General features: G+C 47.3%; 2 protein-coding genes across 9 annotated transcripts in view; one reads left to right on the plus strand and one right to left on the minus strand.

The window, feature by feature from the left end:
• Positions 1–327: 327 nt before the first annotated feature.
• ACP1 (acid phosphatase 1) lies at positions 328–15378 on the minus strand. Of its 7 annotated transcripts, none has more exons than XM_053201330.1 (9): positions 15238–15378; positions 14514–14665; positions 14158–14366; positions 13663–13732; positions 9945–10018; positions 9583–9696; positions 3582–3643; positions 1442–1547; positions 328–1271 (listed from the first exon to the last, which is right to left on the minus strand). In XM_053201330.1, exons 2-9 carry the CDS (start codon positions 14572–14574, stop codon positions 1194–1196), a joined length of 774 nt encoding a protein of 257 aa, XP_053057305.1. In that variant the 5' UTR covers positions 14575–14665; positions 15238–15378; the 3' UTR covers positions 328–1193. The 7 variants fall into 7 exon arrangements, 6 of the variants coding, with proteins under 6 accessions (XP_053057305.1, XP_053057304.1, XP_014923014.2 ...); XM_053201329.1 differs by lacking the exon at positions 9583–9696 and adding an exon at positions 9744–9857; XM_015067528.3 differs by lacking the exon at positions 13663–13732.
• Positions 14531–23499, plus strand: part of SH3YL1 (SH3 and SYLF domain containing 1) — a 40423-nt gene continuing 31454 nt past the window's right edge. The window contains exon 1 of one of the 2 annotated variants that reach the window (XM_053201328.1): positions 14531–15369. In XM_053201328.1, coding sequence (XP_053057303.1) covers positions 15186–15369 — 184 coding nt within the window. In that variant the 5' untranslated portion in view covers positions 14531–15185. Of the gene's footprint in view, positions 15875–23499 lie in introns of both variants that reach the window. The other variant, XM_015067525.3, reaches the window with a different exon arrangement.

Raw genomic sequence — 23499 nt, forward strand, 5'->3', positions numbered from 1 at the left:
ACTCCGGACCACCAGCTACGAATCAGGGTAGAGGCCGGCTGTAGAGCAAGCTGTCACCCGTCTAGCCATGCCACCCAGGAGGGCTCCAAGGAGCAGACGGTCTCACTCCACGGGTGGTGGGGTCAGGCAAGGACATTTATGGCTGCAGGGGCCTCCTATTTCTTTCACAAACACTTTATCATAAGTGGAAGCAATACACTTATTTTTGTCATTTTACTTCCTAACACTGAAGATAAACATGCATAGATAGCATCACAGACCATCTGAAAGGGACAATAAAAGCACTGTTTTCTAATTCTTCACTTATCAATAAAAAAGCAGGCAGACTTCTATCTTAGTTGTATTTTTATAATCTCCCCAGTTTATTTTGAAAACAATCTTTTCTGCCACAAATCCATATGAATTTTAGATTAGTTACCTCAAAGTGCACAGAAGTTACCTGTATTTGTCTATAAATCAAACAACAAAGAAAGAATACTTAACGTATCAATATTTAAGCATTCCAACATAAAAGAACTTTTCCCAACTTTTTAATAATTTTTTCCCCACCTGAGCTCATCTACATTTGACATTTGGGTCACATAGCATTTAAAAGCAAAACCAGCATACAGTGACTTTCCTTCTGGATGGAATTAAATTTCCAGAGGCAAAATGGTTCAAATGGAAAGAAGTGGACTTCCCTGTGAAGTAAACTGGACAGACAGACAGACAAAAACTAGCAAGCATTAAATATTCTAAAGATGGACACCTAACTCTCTTTCCCACTTTCTATGTCAACGGTGTGCACTGTGAGCTGGGGTGAGCTCCCACGGATGGCCCGCTGGGCTGGATGGGGGCCCTGGCGAGAAGGGGTCATGAGACAGTGGAGGGCATCGTCCCCGTCGGTGGTCCGCAAACTCAGGGAGGAAGAGGCGGAGCTCGTGTGCCCACACGGCCTGAAGGGGATGCTGGAGGTCTCTGTGCTCTGGGGGTCGTGTCCCACGATTTTTTAACTGGGGCAAAGTGGGAGTTCAACTCGTCAGGAACGCTTTGTGTACCCCACAAACTGGATGAAACATTTCTATTTATTTGCCAAATACAGTAACTGATTTCCATCTACAAGCATTTAAGAAACAGGGTCAACCGAGGAAGCAGCTGTGGCCTCACTGTGGCTCCCGTGGGGCTCGCCGGGGGCCGGGGGCACGGGTGCGACATCAGCAGGCCTTCTCCAGGAAAGCTCTGCAGCACCTCACACACTGCTGGTAGACGGTCTCAAAGTCGGACTCGTTCCCCTGGAAGCACAGGGGGAAGAAGAAGTGAAAGCCGCATGACAAAACGCCCTTAGGAGAGCCTCATCTGGTGCGGCACACGGCAGGGCACGGCAGGGCAGGGCGCGCACAGGGGCTCATCTCTGTGCCACCGCCACACAGCAGCGTTACAACGGAAGGAGAGGTGTACTTACATAATAGGGGTCTTCAATAATAAGCTGTTTCTGTGGATCATAGCTCCCAAGGAGTTCAATTTTAGCTTTGCAGTTTTTAATTTGATTACTCTTTCTATTCAAGTCTCTGTAAAATTGAAACATGAACTTAGTTTTCTGATCTACGGTTTCAAGTTAAACAGGGACATCTGCTAGGGTTTTATGAAACATCCGTATCAAACCCCAGCAAGAGTGACCTGATTTAGAAAGGAAACCAAACCCTCGGTCGACCCGAGTGACCCTCCATATGCCAGGGTTTCTGACTCAGGCGAGAGGGTTTGCAACAGCAGCACATTCTCACGAACACTCTGACGCACGATATGCGCTGCGAGCCGGGCAACAACTACATATGCCCTGTGAAACACATGTTGGAACGATTAAATCAAAAAGCTCCTACTTCAGAGACTAAACAAGGGTGGCAGAACGGACCTCAAGGAGCCACGTGAACCAAGTGCCCAAGGGCCGCAGATCCCACCTCAGGCGTCCCGACACGTGCACCGGGTCTCCCTGTCTAGCCCCTGCTGCTGCGTTTACCCCTCCAGCCTCTGCCCAAGCTGCAGACACAGCTCTCCTGCCACCGCCTCCTCTGCTCCCACCGCGGCAAGAACAGCGGCGACTTTCCAGGCTGCATCTTGATCGTTCCTCCGTTTAGTTAGCAACCCCCACTGAGCACCTAGGATGAGTCAGACCCCGTGCTAGCGAGGGGGAGGCAGACCCCTACAGCAAGCGAGCGAGCTGGCCTGAAGCGTGGGCTCCGCCAGCTCCGCCCCTGCACTGGGTGCCCACCGACCCCCGGGACTGTGCCAGGAGACAGACGGCAGGAAGTTTCGGCCGGACACCGCTGATACGGTCAGTACTGTGTCAAGTGAGAAAAATGAGAACAAATCGCCGAAAAACAAAAATAGAAACCATGTATCTCAGTGATGTTCCTGATTCACGGAGACAACAGTAAGGCTGTGAATCCTATCTGTCCGCCACACGTGGAATACCTGTGAATTCACACGGACTTAAGGCAGTAGGTCCCCGAGGCCACACTGAGGCCACGTCCCAGCCCTTCCGTGTACTGGTGAGTGCTGACGGCAGCAGGCGGCTGCGGTCTTGGTTCTCAGCGTATTAACACGAAGTCAGTAAAGCTGGCTGTGTGACGACGGTCGCAGTGCCCTGGGCTTACAACTGGGAGTTCTTCATACTCTCTTGGCTCATCTAACCTGCAGTGGCTTCAAATTTCTAATGTGCATTGTATTCACTTATTTTGGGCATGACCACATTGTATCATGTTGTTTGTTAGGTGTAATTCTGTGTTAGCACACGCAGCCCACATTAGACCCTGCGGCCCCGGGGGCAGGCGGCATGAACGTTTTCTCCTCAGCGTTCCCCAGCACCTGGCACTGTGCCAGGCGCACACATCTCAAGAAACACCGAATTCCTTGCTGCCCAAATGCATGCATGTCCCCTGGGGACACGTAAGGAGATGGGGCACCGTGGGGACTGCGGCTCACGTGAGACCCACAACAGGCTCTGTTGAGGGAAGCTGAGCTCAAACCCCCCCAGCTCGGCCTGCGCCAGCTGTGAACCCGGGACCCACCCTCTCGGTGCCTCTCCGATTCGACGCGGAACGACGATGTGCAGGGCCCACAACGCACCACATCAGTTGGCCACTGTTACCTAATACCCCAGCCTGTCTGCTTCTGCTTTTCAATCAGTTACGGCAATCAACAATTTAAACAGAGTGAAAAGTTTCCTTGTTGCTGAGTTTCCTCAGTCTTCCTTGCTGCAGGATGGGGGACAGCAGGTATGGGGAGGTTAAGAGGAGAAACACAGTGAAACACCCGTGGCCCAGGAATCACTACAGCGGTGACAGCTTTACCCCACCCTCTGGCAAAACCAGCAGTGCCTGACGCGGACCAGGCTGTCCCTTATCTGAGGGCATGTCTCTTGGTAAACATTCCAGGGAGACAATTCTCAGTTACCTTCTGGTCTCTTACTATTGTAAACAGGTAATTGTATATATTGTGACCATCATTTCTATGAAAACTTTACTAAAAAAGTCACTTTAGACAAATTATCTGACCTATTATTAAATCGACAGTTGAATAAAAATACCCTTAAAACATGAGATTACCTTAGATTGCTTTCATCCATACAAAGTATATAATCAAACGTGGCAAAGTCTTCCTTGGTAACCTAAAATTAAATAAGAAGTCAAAAAACAGTGTTTATAACAATCAAGTCTAGAGGACCCAAAGCAGTACAAAAAAATTTTGCTGTGTTTGAATTTGGTACCCAATTAAGTTAAATAATTTAGGGTACTTTAAAGTTAGAGTTAACCTATTTTGTAATATTGTATCGCAAAGAAATTTTATACTATTAAGTTCCTTGGAATAATAGTATCATAGTATAATATGTAAACAAAGTTTATACTTCATCTGCGATTTCTTAGTGACAAAGTATAATTCACTTCACATATTAAAATGTCCTACGTCCAACCCCCCTCAGTGTTTTACTCTATTTTTCCTTGTGCAGGAACGCAATATCCTAGGCCCCAGTGACAAACACCAAACTACAGAGATGGATGGCTGTCCCTGTGGGGCCCTTTGCAGGGCAGGTAACACGCCAGAGGAGATATAAACCAGGCCAGGCCAGGCAGAGAGTTCTGGGGGAGGGAGGAAGATATACGTTAAGTAACGTGTTCAGAGAAGAGTCCCTAAGAAGGAAATCTGTGAGTAACTGTATGTAGGACTCGGCTCTCCCGTGAGAACCCATGATCTGAGCAAGACACAAGAAAGGATGCCACTCGGTACTTTCACTGATTCTAACCTGAAAACTTACAAGTTTTCCAACATCACACTCTATCAACGGAAGCCCACTACGACGTAAATGGGAAAATTATTTTAAGATTTTTAACTATTATAAATAATGATGCAATAAGAAAGAAAGGAACATAAACAGGTCACAAAATGAAGGTGAAAATAATTTCTAAGAATGTAATTTCTCAATAATCTTCCTCTCTAAAAAAATCCTCTAAAATACAGGAGTACCAGGAAACTCAAAAATAAGATATCAAAACCCTGGTTAAACAGAGCAATGATGCTATTTAACAGCCAGTGTAGTGAACAAATAATAAATATGCTCCTTATTCTGTTAAAAATGTAAGTTTTGGCTGTTAGTATGCACTTGATTAGTTTCTGATACAGTGTGTTACTCAAGTGCTGAGGACTACAAGTTGTTAACATTCCCAAGGTACTATGTTATTTCAAGTTCTATTAGAACAAATACTACACGCTATTTTCACAAAACGGTTTTATGAGAAATTTAATTTAGGATCAAATATTAACATTACTTTTAATTTTAGAATTATTGCAAGTGTAGATAAGACAGTCTTAGAACTGACATCTACCTATAAAATGCATACATGTTTAGATATTAAAATACTTGAGAAAGAATAAGAATACCTATAATTAATATCTTATAAAAAGCCATTTGGGGGCGCCTGGGTGGCTTGATCAGTTAAGCGTCTGACTTCGGCTCAGGTCATGATCTCACGGTCCATGAGTTCGAGCCCCATGTCGGGCTTTGTGCTGACAGCTCAGAGCCTGGAGCCTGTTTCAGATTCTGTGTCTCCCTCTCTCTCTGCCCTCCCCTGTTCATGCTCTGTCTCTCTCTGTCTCAAAAATAAATAAACGTTAAAAAAAAAAAAAAAGCCATTTGTGTGCTCCTGTGACGAGGTTTTGAGAGGCCAGAACCCCAAAAGGAGTCCCCGCCATGGGTTATGCATGGCAATATTTACCACTGAATATTAAATATTTAATACCACTATTAAAAAATGAAAATGGTGAAGAGTGGCCTATTCTGTATTTCTGCAAATCTCTGTAATGTCTGCTTCCTGGAGGACAGACAGGTTCTCCTCTGCGCGTCTGTTACCTGATGTGCAACGTGCTGAGTGCGAGTGCACAGTGAACCCAGCCTCACACAACATAAAGGAAGTATTTTCATGGCCACTATAGATAACTGTGGATGCTCTGTGATACTAAAACTCAGTAGTGGTAGTTTCTTAAAGGTTACTTGCAATATAGAACATGGAAACATATCAGTAAATTTTTATTACTTTGTTCAAGCCTACTGGTCAGTCTGACACCTTGAATGGACTCCTTAGCATGTCCATTTTTTTTTAAGTTTACTTATTTATTTTGAGAGAGACAGAGACAGCACGAGTAGGGGAGGGGGAGAGAGAGGGGGACAGAGAATCTGAAGCAGGCTCCGCACTGTCAATGTGGAGCCCAATATGGGGCTCGAACTCACAAACTGTGAGATGGTGACCGGAACAGAATCGAGAGACAGACACTTAAGCGCCTGAGCCACCCAGGCGCCCCTACGCATGTACCATTTTGACCTCATGGACACTTTGAGAACTTGAGGGCAGGGATTCTCAAAGAGGGGGGCAGATGGCAATGTCTGTGGACATCCTGACTGTTATGATGGAGAGGAAAGGGGTGCTCCAGTATCTAGTGGGCAGAGACCAAGGACGCTGCTGAACATCCCAGACCACAGCTGTCAGTACCGCCAAGGTGGAGAGCATACTCTAGATGATGCAGAGAAGCCTGGGCAAAGGGCCACTGCTGGAAAAGAGAAGCTCCAAGGACCAGGGAGCAGAGAAAAACTGGACACAAGGGCTGACGAGACAAAGACCCCAGAGAGCAGCGAACCTGACCCTCAGAAGCTTTCTTCTCAAACCATTTGCCACATTCTTAAACGACTCACGGCAAAAAGCTAAGAAGCCCCAGGGGGAGGCTGCAGCTACTGAGGGAGGTGGCAGCTGCCAAAGAGGGGCCCTCGGTACAGTCCTGGAAGGTTCCACAGAGGAGGGACCAGTCCCTCAAAGCCCAGCCTCACAGGGGGACCGACAGTCCATCACAGCCCAGGCCTCACAGGGGGGACCAGTCTACCACAGTCCAGGCCTCACAGGGGGACCGGTCCATCACAGCACAAACCTCACAGAGCCACGACCAGCCTGTGAGAAGGGTAGAAAACGGAGAAGATGACGTAAGAAACTTATGTTCAAAATACACGTAAGCTGAATCTCTGAAGAGAAAGCCGAGAAGAAAATGTAGAAAGAAAGTAACGAGAATTTTCCAAAACTAACAGAAACCACCACGAGGCAAATTCAGGAAGCATACTTTGGCTTACCATAGTAAAAGTGCTGGAAACAAAGAATCCATAAGGAAAAACCTAAAGACAGCAGAGGAAAATAGAGCAATTTCAAAAAACAGAGACAACTGATTCGATGAATCCAGCCAAACCATTAAAGCAGAAATACTATCAATATTTGACCAACCTAGGAGAGCAGAGAAGGAAGGAACATCGCCCGGCCGGTCTCAGGAGGCTACACAACCGGGACGTGTGTGCTGCTGGGTGTGCCCCCCACCCAGGCCTTCCCCGGCAGAACCCTGTAGGTGCTCACCGTGGCATCGCCGACCTAGAAACGCCGCGAGCGCCCATCCGCGGTGGGACGGACACGACTGCGGCGACTGTGAACGGCCCCGAAGCGAGAGCAGGGGACGACCGGAGAACCTCCCAGAGAGGAAGGCCCACAGAAAGAGCACACGCTACAGGTCCCACGGCCACAGACATAAAAGGTGGCAAGAATCTGAGCGGTGACCTCTGCAGTGCGGGGAGCGGCCCAGGCCCCGAGGACCACGGCCGGCCACGCACGGTCAGGGCTCTGCTGAGAAAAATGTCTAACAAACCAAACGTCCCCACAGACTAACCAGATGTGCATTCACACACTCAAAAACAAACGAAGCACCCTAAATACATTTATTAAACCCAGGTGGAAAATATTGGGAAAACTAAAATTTTAAGCAATACGACAGAATAGTTCTCACACAGATAGTGACAACCGCTAAAAGAAAGCCTGTAAACAATCACAAGATGCTAAAAGGTAACAAAGACCTGAGGGGATGCTAATTTGCAAAGCAAATCTCACCGGTGTTACCAACCAGACAAAAAAACCAAAATCATCCTTGAGAAAATTTTCTTAAAAGCACCAGGGAAAAATAAAAAAGCAAAACAAACAAACAAACAAACAGCAGATGATGTGTGAATATTATTCCTAAAACCAGCAATTACAATTCTCCTTTCAAAATTTAAAGTTTCTAGCTTTGTTTTTTAAGACATGTGTATTTAAATTCTTCATTTGTACCCCAAATTATATACTCGTATACAAAAAATAATCCAGTCTTAAAAACAGAAAACATGAAAGTGTGACGGCCCATAATTATGAAGGACTTCGAAATCAGCAGGTTCTGTCAACCCTGGAGATTAGAGGGACATGTGATACAAAAAATGTTTTCCTGGGGCGCCTGGGTGGTTCAGTCGGTTAAGGATCCGACTTCGGCTCAGGTCACGATCTCACAGTTGACGAGTTCGAGCCCCAGGTAGGGCTCTGTGCTGATGGCTGGGAGCCTGCTTCAGATTCTGTGTCTCCCTCTCTCTCTCTCTGCCCCTCCCCTGCTCATGCTCTCTCTGTCTCAAAAATAAATGAAAAACATTAAAAAAAATGTCTCCTGTCCAATGCAAATTCCATTTAAGAAAACGTCAGGCCCTTAAGGAAGTTAATAACTTAAATAGTAAACTGTTAAACACACAATCAGCTAAAAGCCAGAAATGAGCAGTTCACAGATTCCAGAGTAAACTTATCTAAGCCAAAATAACATGCATACCCCTGGCTTCTGAGACATCACTAATGCACCAGAAGTGTTTCTATGGCACTTTTGCGAATTTTCTGGCTCACACCTCTGTATATTTTTATTAAAACAAACAAATAAGCCAATGATCAAATTCCTGTTCTACCACTTTGAAGCTGGGTGACCTTTGATAAGTATTTTCTCTCCAGAACTCAGTTTCTTTATCTGCAAAATGGGTTTACCAAAGACTCCCTTCCCTAACAAGGTAATGGAGAGGACAAAAATTGAGATGATCAAAATTAAAAATACAATGCTGTATGGCAAAGCAATTTGAAAAGCTTTAAGTAAAGACATGATTTAGTATAACAATGATTAAAGAGTCTTTGTCCTGTCTTATACAAGGTTCTCCTCCAAACGCAAAGACTAAATTACGGCTCTCACACTGCCAGCCATACTTCTAAATACGTATGTTTGACAAGTGATTTTCAAAACATTTAGTGGCTTCTCATTTTAAAGGCTGTGTACACAGCCTGTACATTTTGTTAGGTTGGATACAAAAAGAAGTTAGAAGATTTAGCCAGATGTTTTAAAAATCCAATGAATTCTCCATAAAATAATCATAGTGATAAAGTAGCTTCTCCACGTAACAATGCATGAAGCATTTTGTACCAGAAATGAAGCAGATCTCTTTAGCAACTAGTCCTTGTGGTTGTGGAAGGTTCCAGAGCACACACCTGCAGCAGCCTGCTAGCGAGGGAGCACCACGAGCCTGCCCTGAGCCCTGACGGCTCACTGATGCTGTGGCATGGAACCCTCACAGTCTCCCCTGTGGTTATGCAAGAGTCCAGAACTGTGCAGCTCAGCTAGCCGCTTACCAGTTCCAGGGGGCTACTCAAATAAGTTAACACGTCAACTCCACTTCCTCTGTCACACTGGCCGTATTTCAAAGGTACCACAGCCTTTACTGGCTTCCACACCGTCTGAGTGGACACAGGAGGGTTTACTGCCCAGCACTCCAGACTCTGAACCGAGGAGTCCAACCGCTGGGATCAGTACCACCCCACATTTCTAAGACACTTCACATAGAAAATACATTGTTGTATATGTTCTAGTACTTTATTCTAGCAACAAACTTGGAATGTAACCAGACTAGTCACCAGGAAGATCTCAGAAAATAAAAAGGAGATTCTAACTCCAGCCCTTAGGAAGGGCTCTCTCCAGTATCAATTGCGTGATGATACGTGTATTTCACTAAGTAAATTCCAAGATCATGCACATCTTTCAGAACTGTGGAGTTAGCAGCGAAACAAGAAGGACACACTGTGGCTACTTAAACGGGCCTCAAATAACTGCTCATGCACACGCCAGTGTGGTTAAGCCTCTCACGACTTCACAAGTCACGGGACACCAGTAATAGAAATTAAATGAGAGCTCTGCTACCTGTCGTGCTTTATGGGCTGTGCTAATGCCATGATTTCTGAGGCAGCTCACAGCTCTTGGATCTGGTGACCGGCCCACGTTCCAGTCAGAAACAGCGCCGCTGTCAATGACCCACTGCAACACAGAACACACATGTGCACTTTCAAGTTCCGATACGGTACCTGCCGGGCAACGTGAGTCATGGGAATACCATGCTTCCTCATGCAGTTCTGCCCTCGATAGTCAGGAGGGTTCCCTATTTCATATGTGGATGTCGCTGCACTGTCTATCCTCCACTGCAGGAGAAAAAAAGAATTTTTTTCACAATTTTCTGCCCCAAAGGCATTCGGGTTGGCCTCTTTAAGACAGAGAATGGTACTTACGTTATCTGAAAGATTTTGCTCAGTTACAAGCTTTCTGAAAACTGCTTCTGCCATGGGTGATCGGCAGATGTTACCTTGAAAAGAGGGAGCGCAGAAAGTGGGCATCAGGTCTGACGCAAGGGCAGATGCTGGATCCCCGCAAGCACTTCACCCCGACACCCAGCAACGGCACCTCCCCCAGGAGAGACCGCTGAATGGCAGGACCTCTGGGGAACAGCCGGTCACCTCCATCTGTCCAGGTGCTCAAAGTACAAATAGCCAAGATGTCAGAAAAACAATTACCGCCCAAATCATCGTTTTCCAGGTTGCTATCAGTAGCCCAGAAGTGAGTCGTGAAACCGATGAAGTGGGTTGCAAGGAGCCTACTTTAAAATGAAATACAGTAGCATTAAAGATACGGATATCCAAGTATATCACACATAAGGAGGGATCCTGTTTCATAAGATACACAAACAAGTGGATTCAGCCATAACGGTAGTTCAGCACAAGATTTCACTGCGCGGTCTGTTGCAGGGCCTGCCCCAGTGCCACGGAGCCGGCCGGCTGAAGCAAGGCCGCTGCCCTCCGGGCCAGCAAGTCTGCTCGGAACTTCCGACATCGGCTGCAAGCTCAGGGACCTCCAGGGCCACCCTCGCTTCAGAGCAGCCAGCTACAGACTCAGGGTCCCCACAAGTGCAATAATTCTCTAGAAGAACACGAAAAACTCAGGAAAATGCTAGACTTGGGATTATACGTTTATAACAAAAAGATTCAAGGCAGAACCAGCCAGAGTTAGAAAGCAGAGGGCAGATTCTGGAGGAGTTTCACATGTGAAGCTTTCTGGTCCTCGGGCACGTGTCACTTTCTCGTCATCCGTGTGGGACAATACCCAGGGCACTGGGGCTTAGCTCACCAGAGCTCCAGTGCCAAGGGCTCACTGAGTGTCATTAAGTAGTCGTGACTGATGAAACTATGGGCCTGAAGCTGAACTCATTCTCTGGCCGCCCCCCACAAGTGCTCACACCCCCAACCAGACTCCCCCTCTCAGTATAAACTGCACAGGGACCTCCTGGAGTAACAAAACACTATTACCGTAGGGAATTCCAAGAGGTTGTACGTTACCACCCAGGACCCGGGACAAAGGCCAGGGAGGGCCTAATTCCTTACTACACTGGGGGAAAAGATAAAAGACATAAGATCTACTCTCAAAATACTTCTACATGTGCCAAGCAATGTGTTACAGAAAACTCAGAGTTAGCTATAGCAAAACAAGAAAACAAATGTGGACAGACAAGCAGTATACCACCGAAGCACAGGAAATTAAAGATTCTAAAAGCATAAACAAGATAGTAAGAAATTTCTTACCAGGAAAAAAAAACAAAAGGAAGATTGGAAGGGAGGAGAAGGACCTTTCCGGGCATTTAAGTTAAGGGTTGTATGAATAAGAGAGCAGTGAATGTGTGCTGGAAGGCCTGGTTACAAGGACCTTAACTGTGCCCGGGAGGTGGGCCCAGCAGGTCCAGTGGGAAGGAACGTCCAACAAACATACTCGGCACGTGTCCCACACAGGAGCCCAGCGCTGTGCAGGGCCTGAGGACAAAGGCTCTTCTCACAGTCAGGCAGACAGCTGCAAGACACTCAGCCCACAGAGGCCAGCACGGAAACACTAGGACTAGACAGGAACTGAGTTAACAAAACACACACCACTTGACGCATATTAGAATCTTGGGGTTTGTGTTAAGCATGTAGAATTGGATCTTGTAGAGTGTTGTGAAGCACAACTAATTCCCCATTACATGAAACCGACACTGACTTCACTACAATCTTCTTCAGTTTCCACGTTGGTCTTCAATCTAATAAGGTACTTAAAATATTTTTCCCCATAAAGATTGTGGTTTCCACAGCAGTGAACAAAATCTGTCAACCACTCAACCATGAAGGGGAAGACAGGAATTGATCCCCAATGTCCTCTGTAAGCTAGTTTGTACTGTGAAGTTTTTCCTTTACACATTCTGAATTTTGTAGAGTTTTTAAAGCAAGTATCATCCCCACTATGTTAATTATTGTAAGGCTCTGATAGATGTGTAATTGTTTTACTTGTCCCCATGTACCCTGGGAATACTTCTAAAGAGCAACCACTCGACTCAATTTAAGACAACCCTTGTTATTTTGAAACTCTAGAATAGATGCTTACAATCTCACATCTAAAGACATAATTAAGACTAGTCTCACCCCTTTACAAATAATTATTAAACAGCTTAGTTTCCCCACAAGACAAAACCTAGGGTTATTTACTGCCTTAAAGTTAAGGCATATTCACCCAAAATTACTTTTTTTTCCCCAGAGAGTTCTATTTACAGCAAGGTATGAATAAGTATAGATGGGAAAAAATTACTACTACAAAAATTAGAAGTCATACTACTTATAAAATCAGCAGAATCCTGCTTCCTTGCAACTTGCTCTCTTTATTTCAAAAGTTGGTATCACCAATTATTTAAAAACAGAGCTCATGAGTAAAACACAGTAATGCAGGTTTCATCTATGGAAAAGTTCTAAAAACTTAAAATGTCATCTTCAGATTTCTTTGGAAAAAAGATCTGTGAAGTCTCAAGTTTTGTTGTTGTTTTTTTTTTTTCTCCCAAATTAGGCAGATAATTCATACTCGTACTGCACACCTTTATTTCAAGGACTGAGACTCACAAAAGAAAAAAATGAAGTTCTCCAAGGGTAGGGGCTGTGTCCCTTACCTTGAGCCACACCCCCCCACAGTGTACAGCACAAATGAAGTATCAATAAATGTCAACTAATTGTTTGGAAGAGGTAATCTGGCACCACTAATGTTATCATTTCCAACCACACTGGCGGTGGCACAAACACCAGTGCCTTCGACAGTAAGGCACCATCTCTACCGCACAAAACACGGAACGTTCAATCATCTTTCCAAACTAAGCACTGTTCTTTCTTGCCATTAGCCTTACCAATGAAAACATCTGACAGTTCTCTCTACACTTCAGTGTGAAAAGAGCCTTACAATTAAATGCTTTGAAGGAATACATTTTTACATTTCAAAAACATACCATTCTTATTGCTCTAAGTCCGGGCCATCATGGGAAAAGGCCTTCATCAGGCCCTCAAGTCTGCCCAGAACTTGACCCCTCCCCCGCCCCCACCAGTGAGGCCCTCTCTGGTCCAGCACATGCCCCTCTGCACCCCTGGTCTCACCCCTCTCCAGTGTAATCTCAACACAGCAGCTGAACACTTCTTTCTAAGTGTCCCTCTGCTCAATGGCTTAATCCTCCAGTGGCCTGTGTCCTTCAGAGTAAGCCCACGTCCTCACAGGCCTCACCAGATCTGTCCTGTGTAGGCCCTAAAACAGCATCTAAAAACTAGGATTCATTGCTCATCACCTTTATTATGTATGGCTCCCGGAGCCAAGAATAATTTTTACCTTTTTAAACAGTTAAAAAAACTCAAAAGTAGAATAATACCTTGTGACACGAGAAAATTACATGGAATTCAAATTGCAGTGTCCATAAAGTTATACTGGAACTCAGCCAAATGTTATTGCTTATGTATTGTCTAGGTCTGCTTGTGAAAAGTACCAAATATTTACTTTCTGGCTCTTCACATAAGGGGTCCACAGACTCCTGCCCCCGAGCACTCATTTTATGTAAGGAATTCGCTTTCCTATGCATCCAGAATGGTTCTAGTTATGTATTCATGGTGGCATTCAAATTACCTTCAAGAGCCTTCAGGTACAGAGGAAGGTCTGGCTGAAAAGGCTCCTGGGTCTCCAGGCCAGTGTTTCCCTGCCAATATGAACGGGACCAGCACTCTCACCGCAAAACTGTCCACCCACTTTCTCCCGGGCCCAGGACACTTTTCCAAAGATCCAAGGCTTGTGTTCTCACCTCTTCCAAGTCTTTGCCCAAATGTCACCTTACAGATGAGGCCATCCCTGACCCAGTCTTGCAGAGTGGGCCGGGCAGGTGAGAGGGGTCATGGAAGAGAAAGCACCTCGCTTGGAGAGTGGGCTGGGCACGGGAGGGGACCCGGCTAGGAGAGCGGGCCCAGCAGGTGCGCGGCGCGGAGAAACAGCCCCGGGGCGCTCCATCCCACCCTCCCCGCCCTCCTCCCGATCGCCGTCCCTGGCCCAGCGACGAACCCCAGACGACACGAGACCCACCCCGACCCTTCGGGAAAGCCAGAATGGGGCTAGATCACGTCGGCTCACCCAGACACACGAACAGCACAGACTTGGACACCGGCTCGGCCATCTTCCCGCGCTCACACCCAGGCGCCCACTGAGCGCGTAAGGACTTCTCCCGCGCAACGCAGGCGCACCTCGAGCGTCCCGCCCTCCGCGCCTGCGCAGTCCTGCCTCCCTGGGCAAGGGTCCGGGCCGTGCGCCTGCGCAGTACGGCGGCGGAGGGCGGAGCGTCACTGGAGGACGGAAGAGGTTCCGCGGTGAGGGGGCGGTGTGGGGGCGGGGCCCGGGGGGGGAGGTCAGGAGGCGGAGGAGGGACCTCAGGGAGGAGGACGGGCTTCGAGCGGAGGGGCGGAGTGGGGGGGGGCGGGGCCGTGAGTCACCTGGAAGGGGGAGGGTCCCAATGGGGGCTGATTGTGGTCCCGGGCTCTGCGCACGGATCATCTCGGGGTGGGGGAGGGCGCCCAGGGCGCATGGTGAGGGTGCGCGGACGACTGACCGATGCTAGAGGGGTCCTGAGCGGGTGCCCGAGGGTCTGCGGAGTGGAAGGGTCCCCGCGGGGCGGGTCAGGCCTCTCCCTCCTTGGCTTCAGGTGAACGACCCCCCCAGACCTGGGCTCCCTCCCCAGACCTGGTTCCACCGCTCCAGACCTGGCCCCCCAAGACCTGGCCCCCCCCAGACCTGGGCTTCCCCCAAGACCTGGGCTTCCCCCAAGACCTGGGCCTCCCCTCAGACCTGGGCCTGCCCCCAGACCTGCCCACCCCCAGACTTGGGCCCCCCCCCCCCCCAGACCTGGGCCGCGCGGCCCAAACGCAAGGCCCGCGATCAGGGGTTGAGCGGAGTCCGCTCGGGACCAGGGAGCACTCCCCGGGCCCCCGAGACACCTGCCTCGCCCTGTCCCCCAGTGCTCAGGTCACACACAACCGTCTGCCTGGCGACAGGGCCCTGGGCTGGGGGACCCAACTGTAAAAGACTGGACGCCTTAGAAGCCGCCCTGGGAGGGACGCGGTGAAGTCAGAAATCCCGTGACCGCGCCGTGCTTTCGTCGGGGGTGTATGTGGCGGGTGCTTCGTCCTGGCAAAAGTGGAGTGTTCACCTGCCCCTTACCTGTGTCAGGTGTGCACCTGGCCAGGCGGTCCCCGCCCCGGGAGGCGGGGCCGAGCCAAGGGCGCTCTTCCTCTTCCTGGGGAGGTGTCGGCCGCTCGAGGGGCGCCGGAGGACCAGGCTCTGGGGTCACAAGTGAGTACAGGTGTGGGTGACGCCGCCGAGCCGCACCTAGAGTCGGAATCCCTCCACCTCTCCCCTTTAGAAAGTTTGGCTGCAGAGCGTCAAAGGTTGGGGAAGAGGGCGGGAGAAAGGAGGGCGTCCGGGGATTTTGCTGTTGCGTATTATCAACAGGTCATCCCGCAAACTGTCAAAAATTAACCAATTCTGTAGACTCGTCCACAGGTGTTTCCGCACACAGAAAAGCTCTTGCTAAGTTTTAATTTTGGCTACTGTAATTCATTTTATGTTATTTGTAATTAATGTTTGAAAAGCACTTACTACTCTTTTTCGTCCCAATTTGTTTCAATAAGTGACTCTCTAGAGCCCTGCGGTGCTGTGGGTGTGAGGTGAGCTTGACTGGCGGGGGCAGGAAGTCAGCAGGGCGCCCTGGGTCCCCTGTGAGGTTCCGGGCCCTGCATGCGACCACTTGGCCCTCCCTGCGATCAGCCAAGCCAAGCCGTTTGGGGCACCTCCTGTGGTAAGGGGATCTCTGAGCAGAGAGGCAGTGGATAGCTCTATAGCTCTGGGGGCATCGGACGTCTGCCGGGCTCCCTGCTGCGGTGGGCTTTCCTATTTAAACAAGTGCGACAGTGCTCTGAACGGGTAGGTGACCACAGGGAAATGACATGTACCTGCTGGCCTGAAACATACCTGTTTCACTTCAACAAATGTTTCAGTGTTGTCACTGCTGCCAGAAGGGCTGAGTTGGAAAGAATGACACAGACCTGGGCCCCTTGCCCCCAGGGAGTAATCTGATGGGCCCAGACAGTTCTACTGGTAGGAGAGAAGGTTTTCAGGTTTTGTTCTGCTTACAGAACATGCACGTCCTGCATTCTTGTTCTCAGGAATGTTTTTATTGAGATGTGGGAGATGCCTAGTTAATAATAAGTTAGAAGATATGTATTACATGCACAATGGAGAAATCACAGGTCTCCGGGTGCCCTTTCCTTCCTTGTGTGGGCCTGCTCTTGGAACACCTGTGGAGTCCCTTACTTCTGAGGTGTCCGCAAATTACTATGTTGAAGGTTAGAAAAATCAAATAAGTTATAGCTTCCATCCTGTTGATCTTGTTTAAATTAAGGAGAATTGGTTGTTTGGTTTACTAACGTCCTATTTATTTTTTTAAGTTTATTTATTTTGAGAGATAGAGAGCGTGTGTGTATGTGCACCAGTGGAGGAGGGACGGAGAGAGAGAGGGAGAGAGAGAATCCCAAGCAGGACCCGAACCGCCTGATGCTGGGCTCAAACTCATGAAGCATGAGATCATGACTTGAGCAGAAACCAAGAGCTGGAGGCTTAGCCGACCTAGCCACCCAGGCGCCCCTACCGACATTCTAATTAAACAAAAGTTTCTGTAAAATGAGAAAATACTAACCTCATCTTTTGTAAGATTAAAAAATAATAATCTTTCCTCATCAAGAGTGATGTGATGCTTTTATTCCACTTAGGAAGCATTTACTCTCAGGAGAGCTCTCACTCTTTGGAAATAGGATGCGGGGCTTCAAAAGGAAAGCTGGTATGGGTCCAAGGGAAATAGGGCTGGCCGTGTTGCTGGAATGACTGCTGGTCACAGAAGTCCTTCTGCATATTGCCTTGTTTGACATCGTCGTATGCAACTTAAAACCTAAGCACGCTGAATTTTCTATTTTGGGAAGAGTCCATTTTTTTTTTCACCAAATGATCAGACCAGAGTAGCATGTGTAGTCCTGCTCTGGATGAGGATCACTTTTTAGTTTGAGAAAAGATAAAAGTGAGTGTACATCAAGGGTTTCCTAAAGCTGAAGGTTAAGTGCTCACCGCTCCCTACCCTTTGTCTCCCATCTGCAGCCTGTGGTTGGGGGAGGAGAAAGGAAGCTTAGGGTACACTAATGTTTGGGGTTCAAATGCTCAATTTGGTTTAAAGTTTGGACTGCAAGGCTGCTGATGTGAGCAGAGAGACTGGTTTTGATTTCTGGAACTGACAAGTTTTGTCCCTTGAGTCAAAGGAAGAAGTTAAACCAAGGCCACAGAAAGATAAGAATCAGTTGAAGAAACAATGACCGGCCTTAGTTGTCTGGCGGTGGCTTTCAAGACCACAGTGTTCTAACAAAGCTTCCAAGCTCAGGTCATTATGTCAAAGCCCTTTAAAAAATTACTTGGTTGTGTGAAGGTTTTTTTTTTTTTTTTTTTTTTTTTTTTTTTTTGGCAAAGATTTAATCAACTTATTCTATATATTTCCTTTGCAGCTTTCTACTTTGATTTTGGTTGGGGTTTTATCAATTCAGTGAATTAACCTTTATTTCATGTTAGTTATAAGGCTTAATAATTTGGTTAATATCTAATTAATGGACATTTGGAAAACCATTTCTAAACTTGTAAACTTTTCCTATAGGTACCTCTCTCATAGTCCAGAGTCCACTGGGGAAAATATTTTAGTGGACGCTGGCTGACATGAAGGAAAGTTGGGAAACCCTGGTCCTGAGTCCAGGGCGGGGGTGGAAATGCTTGAAAGTGATCAGTTTCTAAGTTACTCTAAGCAGGGGTCTCAGGATTCTGTTTTGCAGGGATCCAGCCCCTAGTTTATGGCCCATGATCAATATGGAAATTATTTCCACAGCTTAAGCTTGTTTCAAGCTTTTGAAGTTTCCAAAGTAAACATTTTCTCCCCAGTATCTTAGAAACTCTTAATTAAAAAAAAATTATCTTAGTATAGACATTTTCAAATATTTTAATCGCTTTTTTTAAAGCTTATTTATTTAGAAAGAGCATGTGCACAGGAGGGGCAGAGAGAGAAACAGAGACAGAGACAGAGACAGAGAGAGGGAGAGAGAAGATCCCAAGCAGACACTGTGCAGTCAGTGTGGAGCCCGACTCGGGGCTTGAACCCATGAACTGTGAGGTCGTCACCTGAGCTGAAATCAAGAGTCAGACGTTTAACCAACAAGCCACCCAGGTGCCCCTTAATCACTTTTTCAAGAACATTTTAATCTAAATTTCTTAGCTTGAGGTGTGGCAGCCAGTCACTCTTAGGAGGAAACTCAAATATTCATGGAGAGTTTGCTTTGGCTTGGGATTCAGGAGACAAGACTTTTGTGCATGTCCAGTCGAAAGGCTTCTTTAGCAACAAATGACCTGTATGGTTATACCTTTAGTGGTATAATAAGGCCAACATTCTGACCAGACCATGCTCTCTCTATACCTTATGGCACAGCAGAGGAAAAGTGGGTGAGCCATGAGTTGATGCTGAGGACAGGAACTAAGATTTATATCTAAGTTGTTATTATTATTTGTTGGCTCTGACAGAGAAATTCACTATATTTAACTATGACTAAGCAATATGATTTTATCAGCAATTTAATAGGATCTGTGCTATTAAAGCAAATTAGCCATTGTCTTCCATAGTTCAGCCGAACACGAAGGCATCCTGACCAAGACCAGGTCTGTCAACCCCTGGTTCACGGCTACGAGGGCTCACAGACCACACTGCATCTGAATTCCCAAGTCTGATAGCCCCCTTCCCGTGTTTACAAAAAAGGCTGCGACCTTTGCCCACAGCAGGATGTTTGCAATAGCAGCTCTCAACTGTGGAATTTGCTTATTTGACTGGTTTAATTCTGCTTGCTTGATAGGGTTCACAGCAGAAAGTCTTCTGGGGGTAAGATTTATGTACTATTTACTATGTTTTAGTTGCATGTGTCAGAAAATCTGATCCAAATTGGCGTTAGCAGAAAAGGAAAACATACTGGTCCATGTGACTGAACAGTCCAGAGCTGCTGTGGCTTTAGCTGTTGCCCAGTCCGACGCTCCAGCAGGGCCAGCAGAGCCCAGATTCTATCTGCAACTCTGGTCAAGTGCCCTTCTGTGTGGCTTTGCTCTCAGGCTCTCCCCTTGTGGTGATAAAATATTGTAGCAGGTCCACACGGAAGCGCCTGGGAGAGGGGAGTTCTGCAGCTACGCACAAGCACTTGGTGAGATGCAGATAGCAGATCAGCTTTGGTTTGAAGCTCTGATGTGGCAGGAGATTTGTTCTCACTTTCAGACTTGGGTCACCTGCTCAGTGCAGGATCAGTGAAACAGACAAACCGTGACGGTTCTGAAATAAGAGACATAGATGTTCAGCAGCAGAAGGATCCCATTTCTGCCACAGGTTACCGATCGATTTCAGTAAGTTGTATGGAGAATCGAGACATATGAACAAGGCACTGTAGGGTGCAGAGGTCAGTGACATATGCTGCTTCTGCCCTGGAAGGATTGTAGTTTAGTGGTGGAAAAATGAAAAGGTGAGAACATGAAGTGGGAAGAAAACCAGTTGGGTGGGCGTAAGCCTCAAATCACAAACTCGAGTGCCGAAATGGGAACATGTGTCATGAGCCTTCATTTTCTACCAGGCGTGGCTGTCTTCGTTCTCTCTGGTGGCAGTCACGTTTTAGAGTGGCCCCAGGTCTGGGCTACCACTGCCCACTCATTTAGCTTTTGGTGTTCAGTTACTACTAATCCTGAAGATGCTGCTACGCTGGCCCTTGCTGCATTCGAAAGGCTCTGACAGTCCAGTCTGCTGGAGCATTGCCCAGTTTCCTCCCGGGAGCAGAACTGCCCGCCCACGCCTTCTGGGTCAGCAGGACCTTGGTGCGGGAGCCACATCGGCCCTGTGCATGCACGGAGCTGGGGCACTCTGCCCACTGGTCTCGTGGCGTCAGCCCTCCTTGGGTTTCCTTCTCTTTTCTCATCCCCCCGTTCTTTAGAGGACCTGGAGAGGACGGACCTGGAGAGGACTGCTTTAGGGTGCTACACCATCAACCTGTCCCTTGCTTCCCTCTGGCCCCCTCTCTCATAAGGTCTGGGAAATGCTACAGAGGTTGAGAGACAGGGAAATTTTGCTATTACTTAGCACATTTTCCTCTAAACCCATTGTATTTTGTATGCAAGTGAACTGTGTCTAGTCCTCACAGGGATTTGACCTTCAGTTCCCAAAAGCCACACAAATACTTTATCATTTAACACATATTTATTGGGCACTTAGCTATATGTCATTGTGGCATGTGCTGGAGATATTACAGTTAATAAAATAAAATAGTCAATGGGCTTACCCCATGGGGCTCACATTGTAGTGAAGGATATGTACAAGAAAGATCAGATGGATAGGTGGGTGTGTAGGTAGGTAGGCAGACAGACAGACAAACAGATGGTAGATACAGACAGATAGATATAATTGATTGACAGATAAATAGAATAGATATGGATGCAGACAGATATATATGGTTAACAGACAAAGCAGTGATATAGGCCATGGTGCAGACTAAATATGATGGGAAAACTTTGAGGGGTGTAAGCAGTGGGGGACTGCTATCTTAGCTATTACTTAGACGGAACATTTTTTTTGCAGAAATTACCATAGGGGCTCAAGACTAGGAACAGAGAAAGCAGCCAGGAGACTTTGAATAGACACAAGAATTTATATTCTTTGGGCCAGGCTGCTGGTAGGGAGGAGTGAGATATAATCAGATCTTGAGCATATGTTGAAGGTTTATATTCTGATAGGGTGTGCCAACGGATTGGTGTGGCTGTGAGAGTGACAGAGAAGTCACAGTTAGGCCAGGTTTTGAGTGTGAGCTCCCGGAGGGATAAAGCCTGCCTGGAGAGAAGGCTCAGGGAGAAGGAGAGGAGAAGGGAGGGCATCACAGGCAGCTTTGTATAATTTGAACTGCTTACTTGACACTTCATGCCAAGATGGAGAAAGTAATTGATGATATCGTGAGTCTGGAATTTAGGGGAAGGTCAAAGAGTAGATAAAACCTGGAGATTGTCAGAGATAAGTGGTGCTTACAGTTACAGGACCTGAGATCTGAGTGTAAATGGAAAAGGATGGGGCCAGGGGGACAAGAGGGTCTTGGCGTCAGGGGATCAAGGCAGCGCTAACAGCCTTGGTGGCTGCTGGGTCCTTGTGAGGCCACCGAACCAGATGTGGGGGCAGGTGTGTTCCTGTGCTCTTCAGCTCATGGACTGGTTTGTGTGAGCCACAGTGGAGAGGTTCTGCCTGCCGCCTCAGGAAGGGACGGTCCCTCCAGGACAGCAGGAGATAGGAGGCTACCCTGCTGATCCAGAGCAAGCACTGTAACCCAGCTCAAATGGCATGCCCACAAGATCAGCCTGGTGACGGGTTAGTCATTCGAAGGGGTATGCAGAATGGTTTCACTTAGAAGCAGCGTTTTAAACTTGGTCTTGAAGAATGAGTTGTATTTCAAGAGGTCAGAGGTTGGCACTGTTTTTCCTTAAGGGGCCAGATAGCACATGTTATTAGGCTTTGTGGGCCAAGAAACAAAATTGAGGACATATGTAGACACTCATATAAGAGAGAAAACAAACTACCACAATTTTTTAATTGATTAAAACTGAAATAGAATAATTGAGAAGTTGTTTTGTTTTGTTTTTTTTTTTTTGTAATACAAATCTTGTGATGAGACAAATGTGATTCTCTTTATGGGAGAACATTTTGCTACTTGAGATTCGAAGTTAGTGTTACTTATCATGAAAATAAATCACAAATGTTCAACTGTTATGCTGACTATGATGTAATTTTACCTGTAGCATCTTTGAAAATGTGTTTTCACACATAATATTATTATTGTGTTTTAATTTTTTCAGCCTTTAAAAATGTAAACACTGGCAGTGCCTGGGTGGCTCGGTCGGTTAAATGTCCGACTCCTGATTTCAGCTCAGGTCATGACCTCACAGTTGAGAGGTGGAGCCCTGTGTCTGGCCCCTTACTGGGCCTTGAACCTGCTCAAGATTCTCTCTCCCGCTCTCTCTGTCCTTACCCAACTTGTGCTCACACATGCGTGAGTGCTCTCTCTCTCTCTCTCTCTCTCTCTCTCACACACACACACACACACACACAATATTAAAAATGTAAACACTGTTCTTAACTCCTAGGCCATAGGTGAACAGGTGGTGGCTGGACTTGGCCCAGGGCCATGGCTTGCCAACCCCTGCGGGGTCCCTAATGAATTTACTGCCCCTTACCTCCCAGGGTGTCCTTCAGTGTGGGCTCTGGGATCCTTAACAGAGCTCCTTAAAGTATTACTCCTTTAAAGCGGGCACAGTGATGAGCTTCCTCAGTACAGGGTGCAGGAGGAATGTGACAGGAGGGACAGGCAGGCGTCAGCCATGTGCCAAGAGGACCTGGGTGGATCCTACCCGCCCTCCCACAGGCCCAGGAGAGGACCCCTCTAGGACCAGGAAGCCTGGGCCTGGCCAGATACTCCCCCCTTGGCCCCTCCACTCAGAAACCAGATCTCCTCAGCTCTTTCTGGCAGCCAGACTCCCACGGCTGGTCCGTGCCACCAGCTGCTGACTGCTTGTACCCCAGAGGGTGGCCCAGCAGCCCCCGAACAGGCCCAGCCTGGGGGAACATGGCCCCTCTGCCACCTGCAGGCACCACATCCTCTCCAAAGAGGTGCACACCTCTTCCAAACTGGTCCTTAGTGAGGGCTGTCTCAGCCTAGGGTGCCATCCAGAATGGATAATTCTCACAGCCGACCTCCCTCTCAACCAGCTCTGCGCATTCCACCTCCTGCTTGGACCCAGGCTCTGCACCTGCTCTAGGTGAGCAGGGCGGGGGTGTTATAGCTGTGAAAGACAGCAGAGCTAGGCAAGTGACGGAAGCGCAGGATAGGACCCTAGCACCTTGAATTGTTCCAAGATGTACACTGATGGGTGTTGTCGGCATAGAGAAGATAGATCTTTTCTGTTTGAGAAAGAATGTGCATGCTCTTGAGTGGGGGATAGGGGGTGAGAGAGAGATCCTAAGCCCAGCTTGGGGGTTGATCTCAGGACCATGAGAGCATGACCTGAGCTGGTCAAGAGTTGGACGCCCTAAGCGACTGAGCCACTCAGGTGCCCCGAGAAGAGGCATCTTTTTAAAGGTTTTAACATTTCATGAAAAAGCAAAACACTGCTTTGCTTTTTTTAGAAGGACTTGCAAATAGTGTATTATAAATACTATTTAATCAAAGAAGTAAGAACGTTAACATATAGTATCGTATTTGATAGCATTTTTACCCATGTTTCCACCTCTCCGAACTACCTAAGTGATTAGAATATACGTATATAAAACAAGTCAAATCT

Source organism: Acinonyx jubatus, chromosome A3 (genome assembly GCF_027475565.1).
Source record: "Acinonyx jubatus isolate Ajub_Pintada_27869175 chromosome A3, VMU_Ajub_asm_v1.0, whole genome shotgun sequence".
Classification (NCBI taxonomy): domain Eukaryota; kingdom Metazoa; phylum Chordata; class Mammalia; order Carnivora; family Felidae; genus Acinonyx; species Acinonyx jubatus.

Bases quoted from the DNA above. Each gene is read 5' to 3' on its own strand.
- ACP1 (XM_053201330.1), bottom strand. From the start codon at position 14,574: ATGATCCGTGCGCAGAGCCCGGGACCACAATCAGCCCCCATTGGGACC. The intron at 14,367-14,513 runs GTGACTCACGGC...TCCGTCCTCCAG, and splicing joins TGGGACCCTCCCCCTTCCAG to TGACGCTCCGCCCTCCGCCG. The intron at 1,272-1,441 runs GTAAGTACACCT...CTGTGCTTCCAG, and splicing joins TTATTGAAGACCCCTATTAT to GGGAACGAGTCCGACTTTGA.